This window comes from Tachypleus tridentatus, chromosome 7, assembly GCF_004210375.1.
Source record: "Tachypleus tridentatus isolate NWPU-2018 chromosome 7, ASM421037v1, whole genome shotgun sequence".
Taxonomy (NCBI): domain Eukaryota; kingdom Metazoa; phylum Arthropoda; class Merostomata; order Xiphosura; family Limulidae; genus Tachypleus; species Tachypleus tridentatus.
The window spans coordinates 186,563,129-186,583,726 of NC_134831.1; the positions used below are offsets into that span (position 1 = coordinate 186,563,129).

At 34.3% G+C, this 20,598-nt stretch overlaps 1 protein-coding gene and 1 long non-coding RNA gene across 3 annotated transcripts in view; one reads left to right on the plus strand and one right to left on the minus strand.

Annotated features, from left to right (window-relative positions):
* Positions 1–20,598, minus strand: part of LOC143257506 (uncharacterized) — a 152,488-nt gene that overhangs the window by 110,200 nt on the left and 21,690 nt on the right. The gene's annotated exons all lie outside the window — the stretch shown is intronic.
* Positions 5,620–20,598, plus strand: part of LOC143257504 (transcription factor collier-like) — a 133,263-nt gene continuing 118,284 nt past the window's right edge. Inside the window, exons 1-2 of one of the 2 annotated variants that reach the window (XM_076516278.1) lie at positions 5,620–6,350; positions 12,096–12,249. In XM_076516278.1, coding sequence (XP_076372393.1) covers positions 6,211–6,350; positions 12,096–12,249 — 294 coding nt within the window. In that variant the 5' untranslated portion in view covers positions 5,620–6,210. The remainder of the gene's footprint in view (positions 6,351–12,095; positions 12,250–20,598) is intronic. The other variant, XM_076516277.1, reaches the window with a different exon arrangement.

Consider the following 20,598-nt stretch of genomic DNA (forward strand, 5'->3'; position numbering starts at 1 on the left):
ACGTACATCTGTTTAGTCAACAATTTTCTCACTGATCGAAGTACCGCAGCTTCCATTGAAGGAACTCTTTCCGATTCCTTCTCACTGCACTCTTAAATGCCTCAAGAATAAGTCTTGTACTTTCTCATTTATACCTTCTGTGCCAAGCCCTAGATTTATCGTTCAAATTTTCTAATACGCTAATGATCCTTCTCTTGTCGCCACCTACCAAACAGTGATCACTGACCTGAAGACGAAAGGCGGAAGACTTTCAAAACGTCGTTCTCTACACTTGTGTCTCCACAACAGGCAGTTGCCATCCATTCTACAAAGTTTCATCAGTGATCACCCTTATTAGAGTCTCACAATCTGCTGTTATTACCTCTTTCACTTAGTGCCATTTATAGCATCTTTCCAGCAATAACATACAAACCAGAGCCATAATTTTTAGTTAGTACCATTGATGGCATCTTTCAAGCAAACAATATCCATACTTTTAGTCCTATTCAGAATAAATTCCGTTCTTTCCGAAATCAACTCCTCTTCAATATCTGAGTTGAAAATATTTTAATTCGATTCGATAGACGTCTTACTTGGAATACTGAAGTGATAGCAATCAATCAATAACTCATCCAGTCTCTATCTACTCCTCGATTATTAGGACACTGTCTAACATGCGACGACACTGCCTAGCTTTCTATTTCTTCCAACTTTCATTGTCACCTGTAGGCAATAGAATATCATGCTTTTTGCCTGGATTTCCATGTCAAACTATCTACTCCTACAGTGGAATATTCTATCTAAATATCCTCTCAACTTCTTCTTCATCACCTCCACGGCTATTGTGTGTTCACTGCTGTTTGCTTGAACAGAATATCTTATTTGTTGACTTACTCCCAATAAGAGTAAGAACACCTCGCTAAGCCTTACTCACTTCTGATCATTTATTGAATTTCTCTTTCATATCGCTTTCATCAGATGATCCAAATTCTAACAAAATCTACCAGGTTACATTTATACTGAAGAGAAGTGGATTGATCTTCTGATTGCTTCCGTCGCTCATCCATATAATTTTTTTTCCAAATGTCATATTCATTTTTCATTGTCCAGCCATTTTTATCAGCCATTTTTCATAAGAATTTCTTAACCATCCCTTGTAATCTGCTAGCTCAACTGTTTTATTTATCTCTTGGGCGAAGAGATAAGCGTAACTCTATGTTGTCCCGCCACCTTCCGGGCTAGAATGAAATGACAATAAAAACAAATTATTGAGTTTGTTAACCTAAGCTGCACACGGATCCTCGAAACAGGAAAACCCACAGTCCATAGCTTTGTTTTGAATTCCGTTATCTTTACTATGTGATGCATCGAAATACAGTTCTTTCCAAGTTCTTATTTTCTGTGATGAAGATAGATTCCGAAACATTCGAATAAATTTTCTCTTGTCGTTCAGTATTGGTTGGTTTGAAATACGAATTCTTCCTTCCTCTTTCCTAATTAGTAGTTTTTATATTTTAAAGAAATTTTCTGACAAAGTGACGGAAAGAAACCGTCGTTATAAAGTTTGATGACAAAGCGCTTCTTAAGTTTTCACGAACATCAAAACTTTACTATACTCAAAGAAGAGGAAAAAAAACTAAAACTAACTGTTATGCGAGACATCGTGATTGAAACTAATTCAGAATTGTTCTGGAATCATCCGCGGTTAGATCCACTAAACGGATTCACAGTTAAAGGACTTTTATGGTTGTCACAATGATAAAGCATCATATGCTTTGGTTGATTGCGAATTTTTGTTCGAATTAGCAGAAACGCCATACTAAAATTGATGCTTGCATGGAAGTGCACACTAAATCTTCTGTATAAAAATGTATATTTGTAATTACACACTTCGTGCTTACATTAGTTTCCCTATTGTCTCCCCACTGGCTCAGCAGTGAGTTTGTGAACTCATACGCTGAACGTTGGTTTTTGATAGTCTCTGCGGGTGCAGAGCACAGATAGCGACCACATTGTGGAATTTTACACTTAACAGCAAACACAAAACTTTATTTCAGATTTTACTTAAGTAAACACGTATAATAAAGTTTGTAAACAATTATTCATATATAATTATATGATAGTACTGTTCTGAAAATTTGACTGGATTACAGTAAGAGTCAACTGGAAGGGTAACTGTTTTATCCAAAATTATTACCTTTATAATTGACTCTTAGATTTTAACAAGGAACTGACAAGAGGGTCAAATTAAGTGTTTAAACGTAAGACTTCCAAATTTTCAAATAGCGTATCATTACGGTTCTCCTGTTTAAATACATTATTTCCTGGAATTTGATTTGTTTTTTTGCTTGTTTTTGAATTTTGCACAAAGCTACTCGAGGGCTATCTGAGCTAGCCGTCCCTAATTTAGCAGTGTAAGACTAGAGAGAAGGGAGCTAGTCATCACCACTCACCGCCAACTCTTGGGCTACTCTTTTACCAACGAATAGTTGGATTGACCGTCACGTTATAACGCCCCCACAGCTGAAAGGGCGAGCATGTTTGGCGCGATGGAGGAATTTGATATAGGGTATCGTTATGGTACTCTTGTTTATATACATTATTTTCTGGAACTTGATATAGGGTACCGTTATGGTACTCTTGTTTATACATATTATTTTCTAAAAGCTGATATAGAGTATCATTATGGTACTGCTGTTTATACATATTATTTTCTAAAAGCTGATATAGAGTATCATTATGCTACTGCTGTTTATATACATTATTTTCTAAAAGCTGATATAGAGTATCATTATGGTACTGCTGTTTATATACATTATTTTCTAAAAGCTGATATAGAGTATCATTATGGTACTGCTGTTTATATACATTATTTTCTAAAAGCTGATATAGAGTATCATTATGGTACTGCTGTTTATATACATTATTTTCTAAAAGCTGATATAGAGTATCATTATGGTACTGCTGTTTATATACATTATTTTCTAGAAGCTGAGATAGGGTATCGTTATGGCGGTCTTCTTTATATCTGTTACTTTCTAAAAGTTGATATTTTGTTCATCTGAGGCTTTTGGCTTTTCTTAAGAATCATATCTCTATTTGTGATCAACTTTCATAACATAAACACATTCTAGATTAATGTGAAATCTATCTACCATTTCGATTCATCTCTTGTCATTGAGTTATACCGGTTTCGGAGAATTGAACACGTCGTCAGTAACCCTGAGAAAGAGCAGATTGAACAATAAAGTGAGGCTAAAGAATTCAGAAGAACGAATGAGGGGCTTCGATGATGTTTATTCTTGAAGTTAACACATGAACATAGAACAGTAAAAAAACATGTCAAAATACCATACATACAAAAGTGACCAACAAAAATAATACAAGAAGTTTATTTAGTTACATTAATCTCTTCAGTAACCTGTATAAAACTGTACAAAACACCCCAATTATTTACAACAGTACATTAAGAAGGCTATTAGATAGTCCCAACTTAAGCATTTACTATATCCAGAAAAACCGGTGAAGAACCTGTACTTAGTTACAACAATACAATCGGGAAATAGCTGAAAAACTTTTACGTAGTTACAATAATACAGTCAGAAATTGTTGAAGAACCCTTACTTAGTTACAATAATACAGTCAAGAAACTGTTGGAGAACCCTTACTTAGCTACAATAATAAAGTCAAGAAACGGTTGGAGAACCCTTAGTTAGTTAAAATAACAGAGTCATGGAACTTCTGAAGAATAATTATCGAGTTACAATACTACAATCGGGAAACTGTTGAAGAACTCTTGGTTACAATAATAGATTCAGGAAACAGGTGATGAATCCTTACTTAGTTACAATAATGCAGTGAGGAAACAGTTGAAGAGTCCTTACTTAGTTACAATAACACAGTCAGTAAACAGCAGAAAAACCTATAGCTATTTACTTTACTACAATGTCAAAATTGCTAAGGACATTATCTTGTTTTACAAACGTAGATACATAAAAATACCAAATGATTATTTTGAGATTGGAGGTTATATTACTTGTGAATCTTAAATAGTCACTTTAAATGGCTGCATGTGTTTCGTTAGATATATTGTATTTTAAAGTTCTTCTTTCAAGTCAATAATTTACAATTTCTCGATGTAGTTTTTAGAAATTTTCAAATATTGTAGATACGGCTGAACGTAGCAGTGTTTATAGTTTTATAAACCACTGGTCTGTATCACATTCATTGTTTTATATCGATTATTTTCGTAAGTTTTAACATTATTACTTCGTTTTATAATTTTCAACTATCTTGTTCGTGCAAATGAAATCAAACCAAGCGGAACAGATATCTTATTTAAAGCAGAGAAGTATGTGTGTGTGTGTGTTTTTCTTTTAGCAAAGTCACATTAGGCTTGTGTCCACCGAGGGGAATCGAACCACTGTACTAGTGGAGGACATTAAAACATAACAAATGTAAAGTTTATAACAAATGTAACTCGACGTGATTTCATTTTCAAATTTTTACAAAACTGCACCATTGACCATTTTTCGATAACATTTGAAAGAATTTTGTATTTTTAATTTATAAGATTTATAAATATTTAAAAATGAATTACTGAAGAGGTGTAAAACTATAATTATAAAACTGTTAAATGCAATGAATTTTGTGAAATGTCTCAGAACTCATAAGATACTGAAAAATCGATGTTATTTTAATAGTTTGATTAAAAAGTAGATAGATAATTATATCGGTTATTTTTCGTGATGTGTATATTTGGTATTGTAATGTCAATAATTCATTTGTAAGCATTACAGTAAGGTGTATTCTACTGTTTCTGTATCGCTTTGTTTACCGAAATGTTTAATACGTCTAATAGTTATTAACTTTTAACTGTATCCTCTATTTTTTATACTTTTGTTATAGTGATAGTTTTGGATTGTTTGTTTCGATACATGCAGGACTAACATCAAATTCCTAAAGTGGCCATTTCTCGTTAGATATTATTGGGATTACTGCTGAAAATATCATTACGAGTGAGTAAACTCAAGTGGTGTAATAATTTATTATAATATTCGGAGATAAGAATGTCAGAAGAGTATATTCAATTAGATACATCAATTACCAGAGTGAATTATAGTTTCGCTCTAAACTGGTAGATAGCGCTCTGATCAGAAGTTATTATTATAACCACTATCGTGAAGTTTTGCTTTAGAAAAAAAAATCTTATTCTGTATTATATTAAAAAAAGAGAATACGATTAACTAATTAAAATCGGATGACTAAAAGGATTTGCATGATTTAATTTTAACATTTCGTTTTTTGGAAGCTAGTATGCAGTACTAGAAAAGAATGTTAGGGTTCTGGAAGTCTTGGTGGCGCTACGTTCATACGGTACATCGTGGATGAATATAATTTATGCTAATATCATGATAACCAAAATATGTAGCGTCTGCCAACGCTCTAACGATTATTTTTATCGTATTGGCTAGTTGGGTAAATTCTCAGTATTCATTGGTTAAGTTTCTTGCTAGAAGGCGGGCCATATGTCTGTCACCTGTTGGCGCTTCTACCATTCTCTCCCAGGAGGCGTTATCCTTGGGGAGGTGCCTGTTACTCGACCTACTGACTGGGCACAAAACACGACCCTGGTAGGTTTCTCCGCTTCAAATCACCATTTACAGCTCTATGTGAATCACGGCTTCACACTGGCGCTCGTGGAGGCCACGGTCCGCGTGGTGTACAACACAGAAAATCGCGAAGCAAGCCGATTTTTCAACAGAAATCAGCTTTCTTTGAAAAATGATAGGAGTGTTTCTAGTATTATCGCAAGGGGAAATCAACACAAGCCGTCGGGAGTCGATTTAAAGCCGTCGCGTACAGTGGCTTGAGCCAGTATTAGGCTGCAATCTGACATCTGACGGAAGAGCACGTGGAGAATCTAAGCTTACCAGCGGTGAGAAACTGCTCTCGGTCCCCGAGCAACGCCTATAATCACGGACGGTCCCGGAGGGGAAGTTCACATTTCACCGATTACTAGTAGGCTGACAATCCACGTCGGCTCCATCTATCCAAACACTACCAGGAGAGAAACTAAACTTAGTGACAAGCTTTCGGGAGATATTTGCTCGTTTTCGTAATCTCAATAATAGAAACCTTTTGTCGACTTCACTGGGCCTAAGGCCTGATTACGGGTACAAAGTGCATTCGGAAGACATCTTGGCGAAAACCGTGCGACCCACGTGGCCCATGTTCGGGCTGCAGGAGGGCGGGCTGCAGCCTCGAGGCCCCATGGCCACGCTGAAGGAAGAGCCCTTGTGCACAGGCCAGTTGGGAACTGTGCGAAGCGGTTGGATGCAGCCAGCCATGATCGACCAGACCACGGGCAGGTGAGTGCTTCTAATGATCATTACGTCTTACGTTGAAATCTTAACCCTAAATTATATTTCTTATTTCTCCTGTATCTAACCGGTTATGCATCTAAAAGCTTAAGGTAAAGATTAGCAGTAACTCTATTATTCTGACAACGAGAGTGATGGTCCAAAACACGAAACTGAGATCTTATGGTGTTTAAAACCTAGTGGGTATTAGGGAGATAGTCGTCTTTGGTATCATTGAACAGGAATAATTTAAACCTAACTTCGACAACTCAGTGTTAATTTTCTTCTTATGTAAATTTAATATAACAAAATATAAAGCATTTGTTTGTTATCTAATGCCTGCTTTGAAACTACATAAACTTCAATCGGTAATGATTACTCCAAGTCAGTATGTGCGTACTACAGATATGTTCTATATTAGATTTTACCGATCCATTAAACATGTCGGCGTGTGAAGACCCTAAATGTATACAAAATAGAACAGTAAATATTGTGCCTCGTGTTAAAGTTACACATACCTGACGTCGCCAAGTAAATGGACTAGCTTTGTATTTATACAATTACAGAACATTTTCTGAATGACTCGAACACTGGCTTTCTTGATTTCGGTTCAGTTCTGGAGTTTTCACAGCATGTCGTCACACAGCGAGTTAGGCTTAGTTACTTGACATAATAACTATGCCAAGTGAACACATCTTAGGCTGCTGTTCAATCATTTACAACAAAACGGCATATTTCAAATAACGATAATTACATTTTAGATGTTATGCCTAAGTTTTAATTTTGTTATCTTATAAAGTTTCAAGGACAATATCCAGAATATGAGTGTTTCTGGAACTTTCCTCTGAGTGTTAACATTTGAAATGCATTATTGCTATTTGTTTCATAGACTGACTGTATATTAAAATAAAATATTCATGTTGCAAACGTTCGTTCAGCTAGTTAAACACAAGTTTGTAATTTTCAACACATTTTCCTTCCTTTGTGCTATGTACAAGGTGCTTACGTTTGTTATCTACTTTCCTTCTTTTGTACAGTACAAAAAATTGTTTCATTTTCTATCGACTTGGTCTGGCATGGCCAGGTGGTTAAGGCACTCAACTTGTAGTCTGAGAGTCACGGGTTCGAATCCCTATCACACTAAACATGCTCGCCCTTTCAGTCGTGGGGGCCTTATAATGTGACAGTCAATCACATTACTCGTTAGTGAAAGAGTAGCCCAAGAATTGGCGGTGGGTGGTGATAACTAGTCTTACACTGCTAAATTAGGGACGGCTAGCGCAGATAGCCCTTGTGTAGCTTTGCGCGAAATTCAAAACAAACAAATTTATCGACTTTCCTTCTTCTGTACACAAACTTAAAAATAAATTTAGTTTTTCGACTTACGAACGAATATATTACAGTGAGTGGCATTATGTTTGTAAAATAGCGTAAATGATTTAATCTTCAGTGATGTTTAGTCACCTAGAGGTACGTGTAATAACTTGTGTAAATTAAAACCCTTTTACGGCTTTGACAACAGGATTAACCAAAGAAAAAAAAACAACGGTGTTAAAAATATATTGAATTGTTTGGCAAATGTTTTAAAGTCTTGAACTTTGCATACAAATACTAAAGAGAACAAAAAACAAACGATCCAGATATGACAACAACAAAAAAGAGCTATCACCGTTAGCTATACTTAAAAATGAGTTAAGCCTACTTATATGAATTATCAAAAATCGAATAGAATTAACTTGATTTCAAATAATTTATTTGAAACTAAACAGATTTGAGTGACTGAATATATAGTTTGCACAGGCACTCTGGTTTGTGACTGTTTTGAAACAGGATAAGCTGAACAAGAAAAAGACTCAGATTTGTGACTATTTCCAACAAAGATGATGAAACCAAAAATGGTCACGTTTAAAGGATATATTTCAAACTATGATACAGATAAAATTAATCGATAATATTATTACTTTAGGATAATTAAAACTAAAAAGACTCGGGCATGTGTTTGTTTCAGGAACTGTGATTATTTCGGGCCACCATAGGTACCTATAAGTTCTGCTTGTTACACTTCATAATTTATGTACATTACTAGTGGTTGGTTGGTTGTTTTCTTATAGCAAATCCACATCTGGCTATCTGCTGAGCCCACCGAGGGGAATCGAACCCCTGATTTTAGCTTTGTAAATCCGCAGACATACCGCTGTACTAGCGGGGAACTGCATTACTAGTACACAATACACTGGCCTGAGTGACACTTTCGGGTCAATAACTATATAACTATTATTTGCAACAATCTCTAATTTAATAACATTACTAACAATTAACGGACTGGCTTGAGTGACTCTTTCGGGTCACGATAATTGTGTAACAGTGGCTGCGCCAGGATATTTTCGTTAGGGGGGGGAGGTAAAATGGGGAAGGGCTTCCAAAATGCCATCAATATGAAGTATTGATGGTAAATTATAATAATGTAAATACCAAGGTACATTTCAGAAAGGTGTGCTATTTTGAACTGTGTTTTCAATGCAGTTTACATTGGAAACTCATACTCTGATTAATAATTCATTATTACAAATTAGAAATAATCTGTTTATGAAAATATGCATATATATAAAAGAGGAAGCTCACCTGAATTCCACCCAAGGTAATACATAATAATAAAGAAAATCAAGATTAGCTTAGATTGAACATTTAATATACCATTAATGAAGACGTTGAGTTCTACGGATCTATGTCTCTTTGATGTTAATTGTTAAGCAACAATGACGATTGTGTTTTCCATATTGTATGAACATATGTAGGTAACAATATTGGAGGGGGGGTTGGCTCATTTTGAGAGGCTCAAGCCCCCCAAGTCTTTCCCCCTGGCGCCGCCACTGTTATGTAATTATTATTTACTACAGCCTCTAATTTACTAATATTTAAAAGGCTGGCCTGACGAGTCTTTCGAGTCACTATAATTATGTAATTATTATTTACTATAGTATCTGATTTAGTAGCATTACTAATATCCAACGGACTAGCTTGAGTGACTCTTGCGGGTCACGGAAACTATATAATAATTACATAGGCCTGCGAAGTTAAACTTCATAAAAGTTGTTTTAATTTTGATAACAAATTTTCCATAATTCATCTAGGCTGATTTCGAAAATAATATTAATTTTTTTCTCTAACGAAAGGATGTTTTACTGATCGAGAAGAAAAAAAAAATCTTACTTAGATAAAATTTACCATAAATGTAACAGAATATGTTTGGGTCTTTAAACAACATTTTGTTGTCATGGTGACGAAGAAATAATATTGAAAAGAAAGAAAATTTCAAAGTGCTCACACATTCAAATACTATCCACAAACGATACGTTGGACAGTCTGTTAACTGTTTATATATTAGCGGTGTGTTTCTCGTAGGTTCTGGAACAATCGATAAGACTCTCATGTCGCCATTGGTCTAGAGACATATATAGCCAGTGGTTGTCAACATACTGAGCAAAACAAAATGTGATTTGATTTCAATGAAAATGATTCACTTATGTAAAAAATCTATATGTGATAGAGAAAAATGGATATCCTTTTTAAATTCAGAGTACAGTAATCACTGTACAACATGTTAACATTTTAAGGCAATAAAACCATCATAGACCTGTGTTTTTTATTATAACCTCTGATTTAGTTACTAATTTTCAACATACCGTTCTGATTGACTCCTTTGGGTCACGACAGCTGTTGCGACCTCTTATTTAGTGACATTACTGGTGAGGTGACCTTACAAAATATATAAACAAGTTTAATGTCATTATTTTCCATTGTTCACTGTCCTATAATTTCCTCTGGACTTTTTAATGTGTATTTTTAATACGGTTTTCAGATACATTGAAGTAAAATAACCAAGATTATCTTTTGAAGGGTATTTTCAAAACAACAGTAGACACGCATGTAAAATATATTAGAAATATTTGTTTATATCAGAGTTAGGCCTAGCATGGCCAGGTGGGTTAAGGCACTCGACTCGTAATCTGAGGGTCGCGGGTTCGATTTCCAATCACATCAAACGTGCTCGCCCTCTTAGCCGTGGGAGTGTTATAATGTGACGGTAAAACCCACTATTCGTTGGTAAAATAGTAGCCCAAGAGCTGGCGGTGGGTGGTGATGACTAGCTACCTTCCCTCTAGTCCCACACTGCTAAAGACGGCTAGCGCAGATAGCTCTCGAGTAGCTTTGCGCGAACTTCAAAACAAAAACAAACCAAACGTCAGAGTTAAAGGCTCATACAGAAGTATAGAAATATAAACCTAACCTATATGAAAAGGAGATCTGTTGTTTTTTCATTTTGAATCAATCGCTTATAGCTATCGTAGATGAAAGAAAATATCAATGGCTGACCCGTGCCATTAGTTCAAGGTGCAAATCAATCACTGGTGTTTAGTGGTCATCAGCGTAAACAGCGCTTATCAATGGCTGACTCACGTCATTTTTGCAAACAACAAATTAAGAGCTGATTTGTATGGCAATCGTTAACCCTAACTAGTAAAAAGAGAAAAATCAAAATTATTATCAGGAAAAACAAGAGATGAAAAGCTGCTATCCTGTACCTGTCATCTATATGAAGAGTAGAACAGGGATTAACCTCTGTATATCTGTCGTAAGCGAAAATCTGTCGTTTACGTGTTAAAGGTTAGACATCTGTGTAGCTTCTTTAGGAAGTATTTACAAATAGCATTTTGTATGAACATGAGGCATAAGTATAATTAATGCCTAATCTTGGCACTTAGAGTATAAAACATATTTTGAGAAATGCATTAATTGTGGTTAAAAAAATTCCCATTTGTTCGTCATCCTTGACAGGAAAGTATAACAATTAGATATATTTCTATTCTTGTCTGCGGGAAATGTCTTTTTTATAAACACGAAATATCATAAGTCGTTCAGTTTTACACAGCAATAAAAAACAATAAAATCGGTTGATGTAATAAGTCTGTAGTTGACGATTACGAATGAACCACTAATTTTCTGTATATTAAATATATTAAACATATGTGACTGTTACCTTTAAATATGTTAACATATGTGACCGTTACCTTTAAATATATTAAGCACATGTGACTGTTACTTTTTAATATATTAAACACATGTGACTGTTACCTTTAAATATAATAAACACATGTGACTTTTACCTTTAAATATATTAAACATAAATTACTCTTACCTCAATGTAGGACGATTTGTGAAATGTAAAACGACTCCGTGTTTTCAAATACTCGTGTCTTTAAACATGATTTTGTACAATCAGTTTTTACCTTATTAGTATTATTTAAATCTCTTGTTTGCCCGTTCATGTTATGATGTTTGTAACGTGTATTTTAGCTGTTGAATTTTAATTTATACAAACATTTTTTATTTGTTCTGTATCCAATATTTTCTAATTCCTTTAATGTATTACCCCCCCCCCTTCCGTTAGGTTAATGTGACGGACTTACGGCCCTAACATCAGGGGCTATATTCCCCTCGGTGGGCAGAGCGTAAGCAGCCCGGTGTGTTGTTTTTGTGCTTAAACAAACACGTATCGTATGTATTACTACTCTTGGGTGCTTTATTAATTACTGAACTATTTCTTTTCGCGCCATCATAATTCAGTTCTTTTAGTAATGTTGTAACAAAATGTCTTATTGATCCAGTTTACGCATACAAATGATCAAAGATCAGTTTCTTGATGACAATCTTCTATGAATTTCGGGTTTGCTTCTAAAAGACTTTCTGTTTTAGTGTTGGCCTGGGACGGGCTCACTTCGAAAAACAACCTCCGTCCAACTTACGAAAAAGCAACTTTTTCCATTTCGTGGTCGCGTTGTACGACAAAGCTGGACAACCAGTGGAGGTCGAGAGGTCATCATTTGTTGGCTTTGTGGAGAAAGATGAGGTAAGGAATGATCCGTTTATTTATCCCTGTAGTAAGAAGTGTTAAAATCAAAAACGGAGAGTCAGTGGATATGAGAGAGTATCTGTGCTAAAGTTAGCACAATAAAGAAATTGTGTTTGTCTTTACTCAATCAAAAGTTGAGGCACCAATAGATAGAAGCATGTACTATTACTAAAGGCAGCTCAGCAGTAGCAGTGTCATGGTTATATACAAACGGATAACTCTGTTAAATAGAGTACAATGATGAAACAGTCGATTGTTTAAGCTTGAAAAGAACACGTGTAAAAAGTTTCCTTTGGAGATAAAGTAGCATATATATATATATATATATATATATATATGGCAGAAACGTTCTAAAATAATTTATGGGTCAAATTATTTTTTGATCAAGTCAGTCTACGAAGTAAGAATGTGCCACGGACAAAATGTGGCCAAAGTGTGTAAAGCAGGAATGTTAGTTTTTTTTAAAGTGACTCAAGTCTTTCTGTGTAGCAGGAATGTGTCGGGGTTGTTTCTTTCTTAAAAAGTATGGATCAAGTTAGTCTGAAGAGTACGATAGTGTTAGAGGTTACTAAAGATAATTTACCTGCTTACAAGTTTCGATATTTGTTTAAATTAATAAAACTGTAGAGTGATTTGTGGCTTCCCTATAGTTACTATTTTCTCTGTGCGATTGAGCCGTCTCTTTTGGTTGTCGATAAGAGGGAATACAAATACTGTACGGCTTAACCACCTGATTAGGTGGTGTAAGAGAGAGAATACAAGTCCTGTCCGGTTGAACCACCTGAGTTGGTGGTCAGTAAAAGAGAGAGAGAAAGAAAGTACAAGTCTTGTCAAGTGTGGCTTTCACGTTAAAGCTGTCACAACCGTATATCGATTTTCTTGTATTATCTTGAACCACGTAGACATGCGAGTAGAACCATTCTATGGTAGAGTAACCTGGTGTAATTATTTCAGTCATACAGAGAGGAATTATTTATTGTGCGTACACTTGTTAACAAGTTGAATTTTTCAGTCCTTCTGTTTTCGTTTTTTTTTTTATCTAACGTTCGGTTTAAACGTATCTATTTGTTCATCGAACAGTACATCTGCATATGCTTTGTAAGCATTCATTTTCTGTTCGATTTACATCTAGCTATATATCTTGTTTTATCTTCCATCACTGCTACTAACTTAATTGTCTTTCCTAGATAGTGTACACAGAGGTAGCGAAAACGTGTCTTATGTTTATGGAATGGTGGAATGATTAATTGAGCATGTCCGGTCAAACCCTTGTCCAAGATATTGACTCTTGTAGAGTGAACGTAGGGTATGTCGCTATGATACATTGAACCTACATGCATGTAAAGTTTATCTTAAAAGACATTCAAACGTGAAAACTGTAAATGTTAAATTCGAAGAACAATTTTTTTTTTAAATCCGCTGTTTTGTTTGGTATCGATATTGTTACCCACATTAATAACAACAGATTTTTCCACATAATATCAGCTTCCATCCGCTCAACAGAAAGCGTGTCCAATGTTCTTTACTTGAAGGTAAATATTGGTTCTAAAAATTATTATTTTCTGAACCAATAGGATAAAAAGCAATTACTGAAGGATCAATCGTTTCAAAATAACATTGACATACAGTTGGTCGAAACAGTAACACGAAAATGGAATAAGATGGCGACTGATTCCATTTCTCTTTCCCGCCTTCCCAAGGGGCGGGACACGAAAGGTTTCCAGTCCAGATTTTTAAAAATTTTCTGAATACAAAATCTGTAATTTATATTTTCCTTAAATAAAAGCCTAATAATTAAAATAATGGGTATGAATAACATTAATTGGTAACGAATTATGGGTATGTTTATTTTTTCTTAACGAAAGAAAATGTGATTTCAAACCATCAAAGATCTAATGTTGGGAACACAACTGTATTTAACTGAATTGTCCAATTTACCCACCAACAAAACTAAATCATGTTTCACTGAAGAGTGCTCAGTTTACCCATAAATGAAACTAAACCGTATTTTATTGAAGAGTATTCAATTTGCCCATCAACAGAACCAAACTATTTTGCTGAAGAGTGCCCAGTTTACCTCCTGGACCGTATTTTATTGAAGAGTATTCAGTTTGTCCATGAATGAAACTAAACCGTATTTCACTGAGAAATGTTCAGTTTACCCAAACTCTTCAGGGATTAATTTTCAACGCAGTACTGTCATTTTAACACTTTGTCAATGTGTACAACGTGCATCCATAGGCACAGTCGAAGCCGTTGATAAGTTAGCGCTTGTCATTGAACGTCTCATGTTCTGTTAAAACGTAGTTAGTGGAAGCATGCATAAACGAGTTAATGCGCAAATGATACGCATACAAGTTAATATTACGTGTGGTATAGTGAATTTTAGGATGTCGTATGTTAATTGTTTTCGTACAGCAGTATCTCTGTACTTTGTATCGGAGATGAATTATACCTATACAGACACTTTGGTTTACTTAGCTAAGTAGGTTAAGTGTATGTATGCAATAAGATTATATTGTTTTATATCACGCTGTTTTAGTTGTTATTTCTACGTAACACCTGCATAAAGTTTGAATTTTGGATTATAAAGAATGAAATTACTCCATATAAAGTAGTTTAAAGAGATAAAATGTGGGAAAATTTATGAAAAATTATATATCACTGGCATCGTTTTCTTCGAGAGTGCAAATAAGACTGTTTGGTTAAAACTTTTACAGTTTTCACGGTGGAGTTTTGGTAGCTGAGAACAGTTACGCCAGTAACCGAAACGTTGGACTTGTTCTTAGAAATATTCTTCTTGATAGTAACTTGTAATAAAACAATACTTACAGTTAATAGATAAACGCAAACCGAAACGATATTACTTTGATGTTCACAAAGACTGAAACGTGATTAGGTAAGGTTCTGGCCGATCACCGTTAATCTGAGTGTTTAGGTAGCGTTCTAGCCGATCACCTTTAATCTGACCGATTACCGTTAATCTGAATGTTTAGGTAAGGTTCTGACAGATCACCGTTAATCTGAATGTTTAGGTAGGGTTCTGACAGATCACCGTTAATCTGAATGTTTAGGTAGGGTTCTGACAGATCACCGTTAATTTGAATGTTTAGGTAGGGTTCTGACAGATCACCGTTAATCTGAAGATTAATTCCTTTTTATCAAGACAAAATGTGAACGCAGTTTGGCATCGTCACATTTGTAAGTCGTGTCGCTACGAGAGACATGTTTATCAGTTGTGTATTCGGTCTACAATGCCGCTTCGAGAAATGACCAATAACAACCTATCACACAATACATATTAAAGGGTCGTAGTAAATTCCACTGAGAACTTCAAAATTTATTATCATCATTCAATAGATTTTGTGCTTGAAAGTGTTTTTATTTAAAACTTTACTCAGACTTGTTTCAGAGCAGATTAAAGAAGAATGATATTTGGTGTTCCTTGGTTGTTAAGAGCTGCGTTAAGCCTTCCTGAGTTGTGTTCTTTCTGAGAACCATACTCTCTTTATCCTTCCTGAGTTGTGTTCTTTCTGAGAACCATACTCTCTTCAGCCTTTCTTATTAACCGATGTATCCTTAGCAAATCTTTCTTGCTTGTCATCAAAGAACCTACAGTCCTGTTAGTGAGGAAAGACAAGACGTAAGGGATGTCAAGTTCCTCAGTTCAGAGTGGCCCCTCAGTGGTGTGTCTGAGGACTTACAATGTTAGAATCTGGATTTAGATACCTGAGATAGGAAGAGCACAGATAGCCTATTGTGAAGCCTTGTACTTAATGACAAACAATCAAACAAACCATTACAGACTGAGTTCCTGGTTGTTTGTATGGTAACCCTTGGTTTTCTCAGCCAAACGGAAAAAAAAAGAAGAGAGAAGATGTAAATAGCATTTAACCTGTTAAGTGTATTTTGATTTGAATTAAATATACAGGTTTGGTTTATAAATGGTTAAAATATGGTTTTAGGGTTATCTTTTGAGCCAGTTGGCTTAATATTAAGCACAAAGAATAGTGTCGCTTATTTTAAGCTCAAAAAGGCGCTATATTTGTTTTCAGTGTGAAACTGATTCATATCGTATTTTTTTTTTTCTGGTCGTCTCTAAAATATAAGATTTTAGGCCCACCTATGCTTGCGTGCAGTTTTATATTTAGAGTTTTAATGAAAAACAAACAATTATTCTAAGACTTGCTTCTTCTAAAAAATAACATATTCAACTGTACTTAAAAGGTTGTGTCACTGAAATACATTTCTGAAGTTTTATCTTGTTAGGAACGTTGGGAAATTTAATTAGGATATTTCACTACCCTCAAAATAAAACAAACTGGGGCTACCCTGAAAATTCTGTTTTCAAAGGGTCAAGAGCCAATAAGAATAAGTTACACTGTAAATGTTGAACAATATAGTTGAAGCATACCAATAAGATGGATATAATACGTTAATTTCAATAAGATACGTAGTTATTTAGAGATGATGTGTTAATATTAATTCAGTTATATCCAATATTTCTATTTCAGTTTATAACATCAAAGTATCAGGTTCATTGTAATCGTGTTTTAACCACAGGTATACGCTGGCTACTTGTAGAAGTTTTATTACATTCACTTCAAGGTATTCATACAAACACATTAACTATGCTACAACTATCATACAAACACATTATTAATCATACTACAACTAAGAAATTTCAAAATCAGAAGAACTGACGTCGTGGTCACTACGTACAGTAATGCAAATAAAGCTGACCTCGTGGTCGTAACGTACAGTAATGTAAGTATACCTGATCTCGTGGTCACTATATACAGTAATGAAAATGTAGCTGATCTCGTGGTCATTATATACAGCGATGCAAATATAGTTTATTTTGAACAGTGCCAGTTAAACCTTCTTAAGATGAAACTGGAAGGACGTAAAAGCAGCCATAGGGCTGTAACTATGTTTCACGCTTGTTCCTAAAATTGAAACTGAACAGACGGAAAAGCACATACACACTTGTAACCAAGTATCATAACGAATTTAATGATTATTAACTGTATCATTATTAATGAATTGCGAATTATCTTATTCTATCACGTATTTTGCCTCCAAAAGTAATTCCCTACAGTAAGTAGAATTGTGTAAGCTAGAAGGACAGATCCACTACATGTTTTCTTTATATCTCAGAAACAGTTAAACTCATGGATTCTTAATCGCTTAAAGGGAGTCATTAGGCTGCTATGTCCATTATCGTAAGCACGATATTTTAATGTAAAACTATAATTTCATTTAGTTTTAGCTCATTTCTAATGGATATTTAGAACTGCTCTAGCAATTTGTCATAATTCAAGGTTGCTTTCAGCGTAATTATTATTTTGTGTGTGTTTAGACGTCAGTGCCAGACATAGACAATTACTTATTTGACTGGTTCTCGAAAACCTACGATAACATACAACCAATTGATAGTTATTCTTTGGTTTGTATTCCCGGATGATTTACAATTACCCATTTTACAGTTTCCTTTACACAATTCTTTATATTTGTACAGCATTATAAATAACAAATATAGAACTATTAAGAACAAACAGTCAATTCCATTTACATAGGATTATGAATGACAAGCATATAGTCAAATATATTTTATATAGCATTGTGAACGACAAGCTAATAGTCAAATACATTTTATATAGCATTGTGAACGACAAGCTAATAGTCAAATATATTTTATATAAAATTATGAACGACAAGCTAATAGTCAAATACATTTTATATAACATTATGAACGACAAGCTAATAGTCAAATACATTTTATATAACATTATGAACGACAAGCTAATAGTCAAATATATTTTATACAAAATTAGGAACGACAAGCTAATAGTCAAATATATTTTATATAAAATTATGAACGACAAGCTAATAGTCAAATATATTTTATATAAAATTATGAACGACAAGCTAATAGTCAAATATATTTTATATAAAATTATGAACGACAAGCTAATAGTCAAATATATTTTATACAAAATTATGAATGACAAGCTAATAGTCAAATATATTTTATATAAAATTATCAATAACAAGCTAATAGTCAAATATATTTTATATAAAATTATCGATGACAAGCTAATAGTCAAATATATTTTATATAAAATTATCGATGACAAGCTAATAGTCAAATATATTTTATATAAAATTATCGATGACAAGCTAATAGTCAAATATATTTTATATAACATCATGAACGACAAGCTAATAGTCAAATACATTTTATATAACATTATGAACGACAAGCTAATAGTGAAATATATTTTATATAAAATTATGAATGATAAGCTAATAGGCCCGGTATGGCCGGGTGGGTTAAGGCACTCGACTCGTAATCCGAGGGTCTCGGGTGTTCGAATTCCCGTCGCACCAAACATGCTCGCCCTTTCAGCCGTGGGGGCGTTATAATGTGACGGTCAATCCCACTATTCGTTGGCAAAAGAGTAGCCCAAGAGTTGGCGGTGAGTGGTGATGTTTAGCTGCCTTCCTTCAAGCCTTACATTGCTAAATTAGGGACGGCTAACGCAGATAGCTTTCGTGTGGCTATGCGCGAAATCCAAAACAAACAAACAGACAAGCTAATAGTAAAGTATATTTTATACAAAATTATCAATGACAAGCTAATTGTTAAATATATTTATATAGACTTACCAAGAACAAATAAACAGTCTATTTTATTTATACAGACTTACCAATTTCAAGTAAAGGGCCTATTATTGAGTTTGACATAATAATCTCCTTAGCATATAAACAGAGAAGAATAGATGATTAAAGACATCTTTGAGGTACCACGTTTATCAATAAAGCATGACTTCTCACGCACTGAGTACATTCAGAATAGATTTGATGATCGTGAGTAGGTGTGATAATCAACACAGTGAATAATAGCCGTTTCGCATTCATGGAAGCAGGCATACTAACGGCAGTATCTGTGTATCCAAAGACTTTGTATTAACAGCATCATAGCATCGGAGTTAGTTTCAAACTCAAAATAAAAAGTGTTTTTTTTTTTTTTGCTTCTGCATAAAAGCAAATCTCTTTCAAATGCAAATACGGTAATATTTCTGTATATATTGTTACATATTTTGCCATCTTTATGCATGTATATATATTATCATAGATTTATACAAGCATCTGTGTGTTTGTATACATCTATATATTTGTGTATGTGTCACGTTTTACATTGTAGGTAAATATATCCAGTACATCTGTAGATACATGTATTACGTTCATCACTACAAAGAAGGGATATCAATGTGGCAGATGTTATTCAAATCTCACAGTCGAATCTTTGTGTAATATTGGAATAATGTAACATAGTGTCTCGCTATCTAGCTCTCTTTACGTATGCACTTTCGTAAAATTGACTTTTCACTATATTAAACAGAGTTTGAAGTACACGTTAGTTCATTACTACAGCCATCGAAGGTAGAGAGAGATCAAGTTTTCACTTCTGTGTGTGTACGTGTTTGGCAGTAAGATTTCTCGAAAACGGCTGAATGGATTTGGACGAACTGGTATACATTTGAATTATGGCCCAACTTAGGAGTCATTAGTTTTTGGAATGTCACTGTCACAACAAGATCAAGAATAAAAAAAAATTCTATTTGTCATTATGGGGACCGATTTTTCCAACTATTTATGCACTATGTCTTAGTCACAAATAATCAAATTTTGTTGAAACTTAGTGGACAAATGTAGAATATTACTGGTTATCGTCCTGCCAAAAATTGTTCGGTATCAGTTCATAACGACGGACATAAAGACACATTCTCGTATTTATAAAGTCCGAATATAAAAAATGGCGCGTGGCAGTGGTATGCACTCTAGTTTATGTATGTAAAGAAAGTAAAATGGTCGTTTTTCATTGTTTTCACAAAGCTTTTCTACACTCAAATAGTAAACGGTCACTTACTCTATTTCTTTATCGAACTGAGATACGAAATGAACTTCAAATTTTAGGAACGAGGCCAGTGAAACATTGGTCTATTTTAGTTTTTGAAAACAAAAAAAACACACACACAGGAAATTTGATCCATTTCAATATAGTTTTTCCTTTCTTCCGTTTCACTAATAATCGTTTAGTGCTATAGAGTGCTTGTTGATTTTTTATCACCTTTCAGTATTACTTAAGTTTGTATTTCTCTTTCTTGGCTGTTCGTTAAATAAGTCGTGTATCGGAACATATCAACACAATTCCATTGGTCTAACATTGGTTTAATTATTTTGGATTTATGTTCATCGTAGTAAAATCATTGTTTCTAAAGACTGGCGGGACTAGCCGGAAGCTGAAAAGATTATTTAGTATTTTCTGTAATTCAGGAA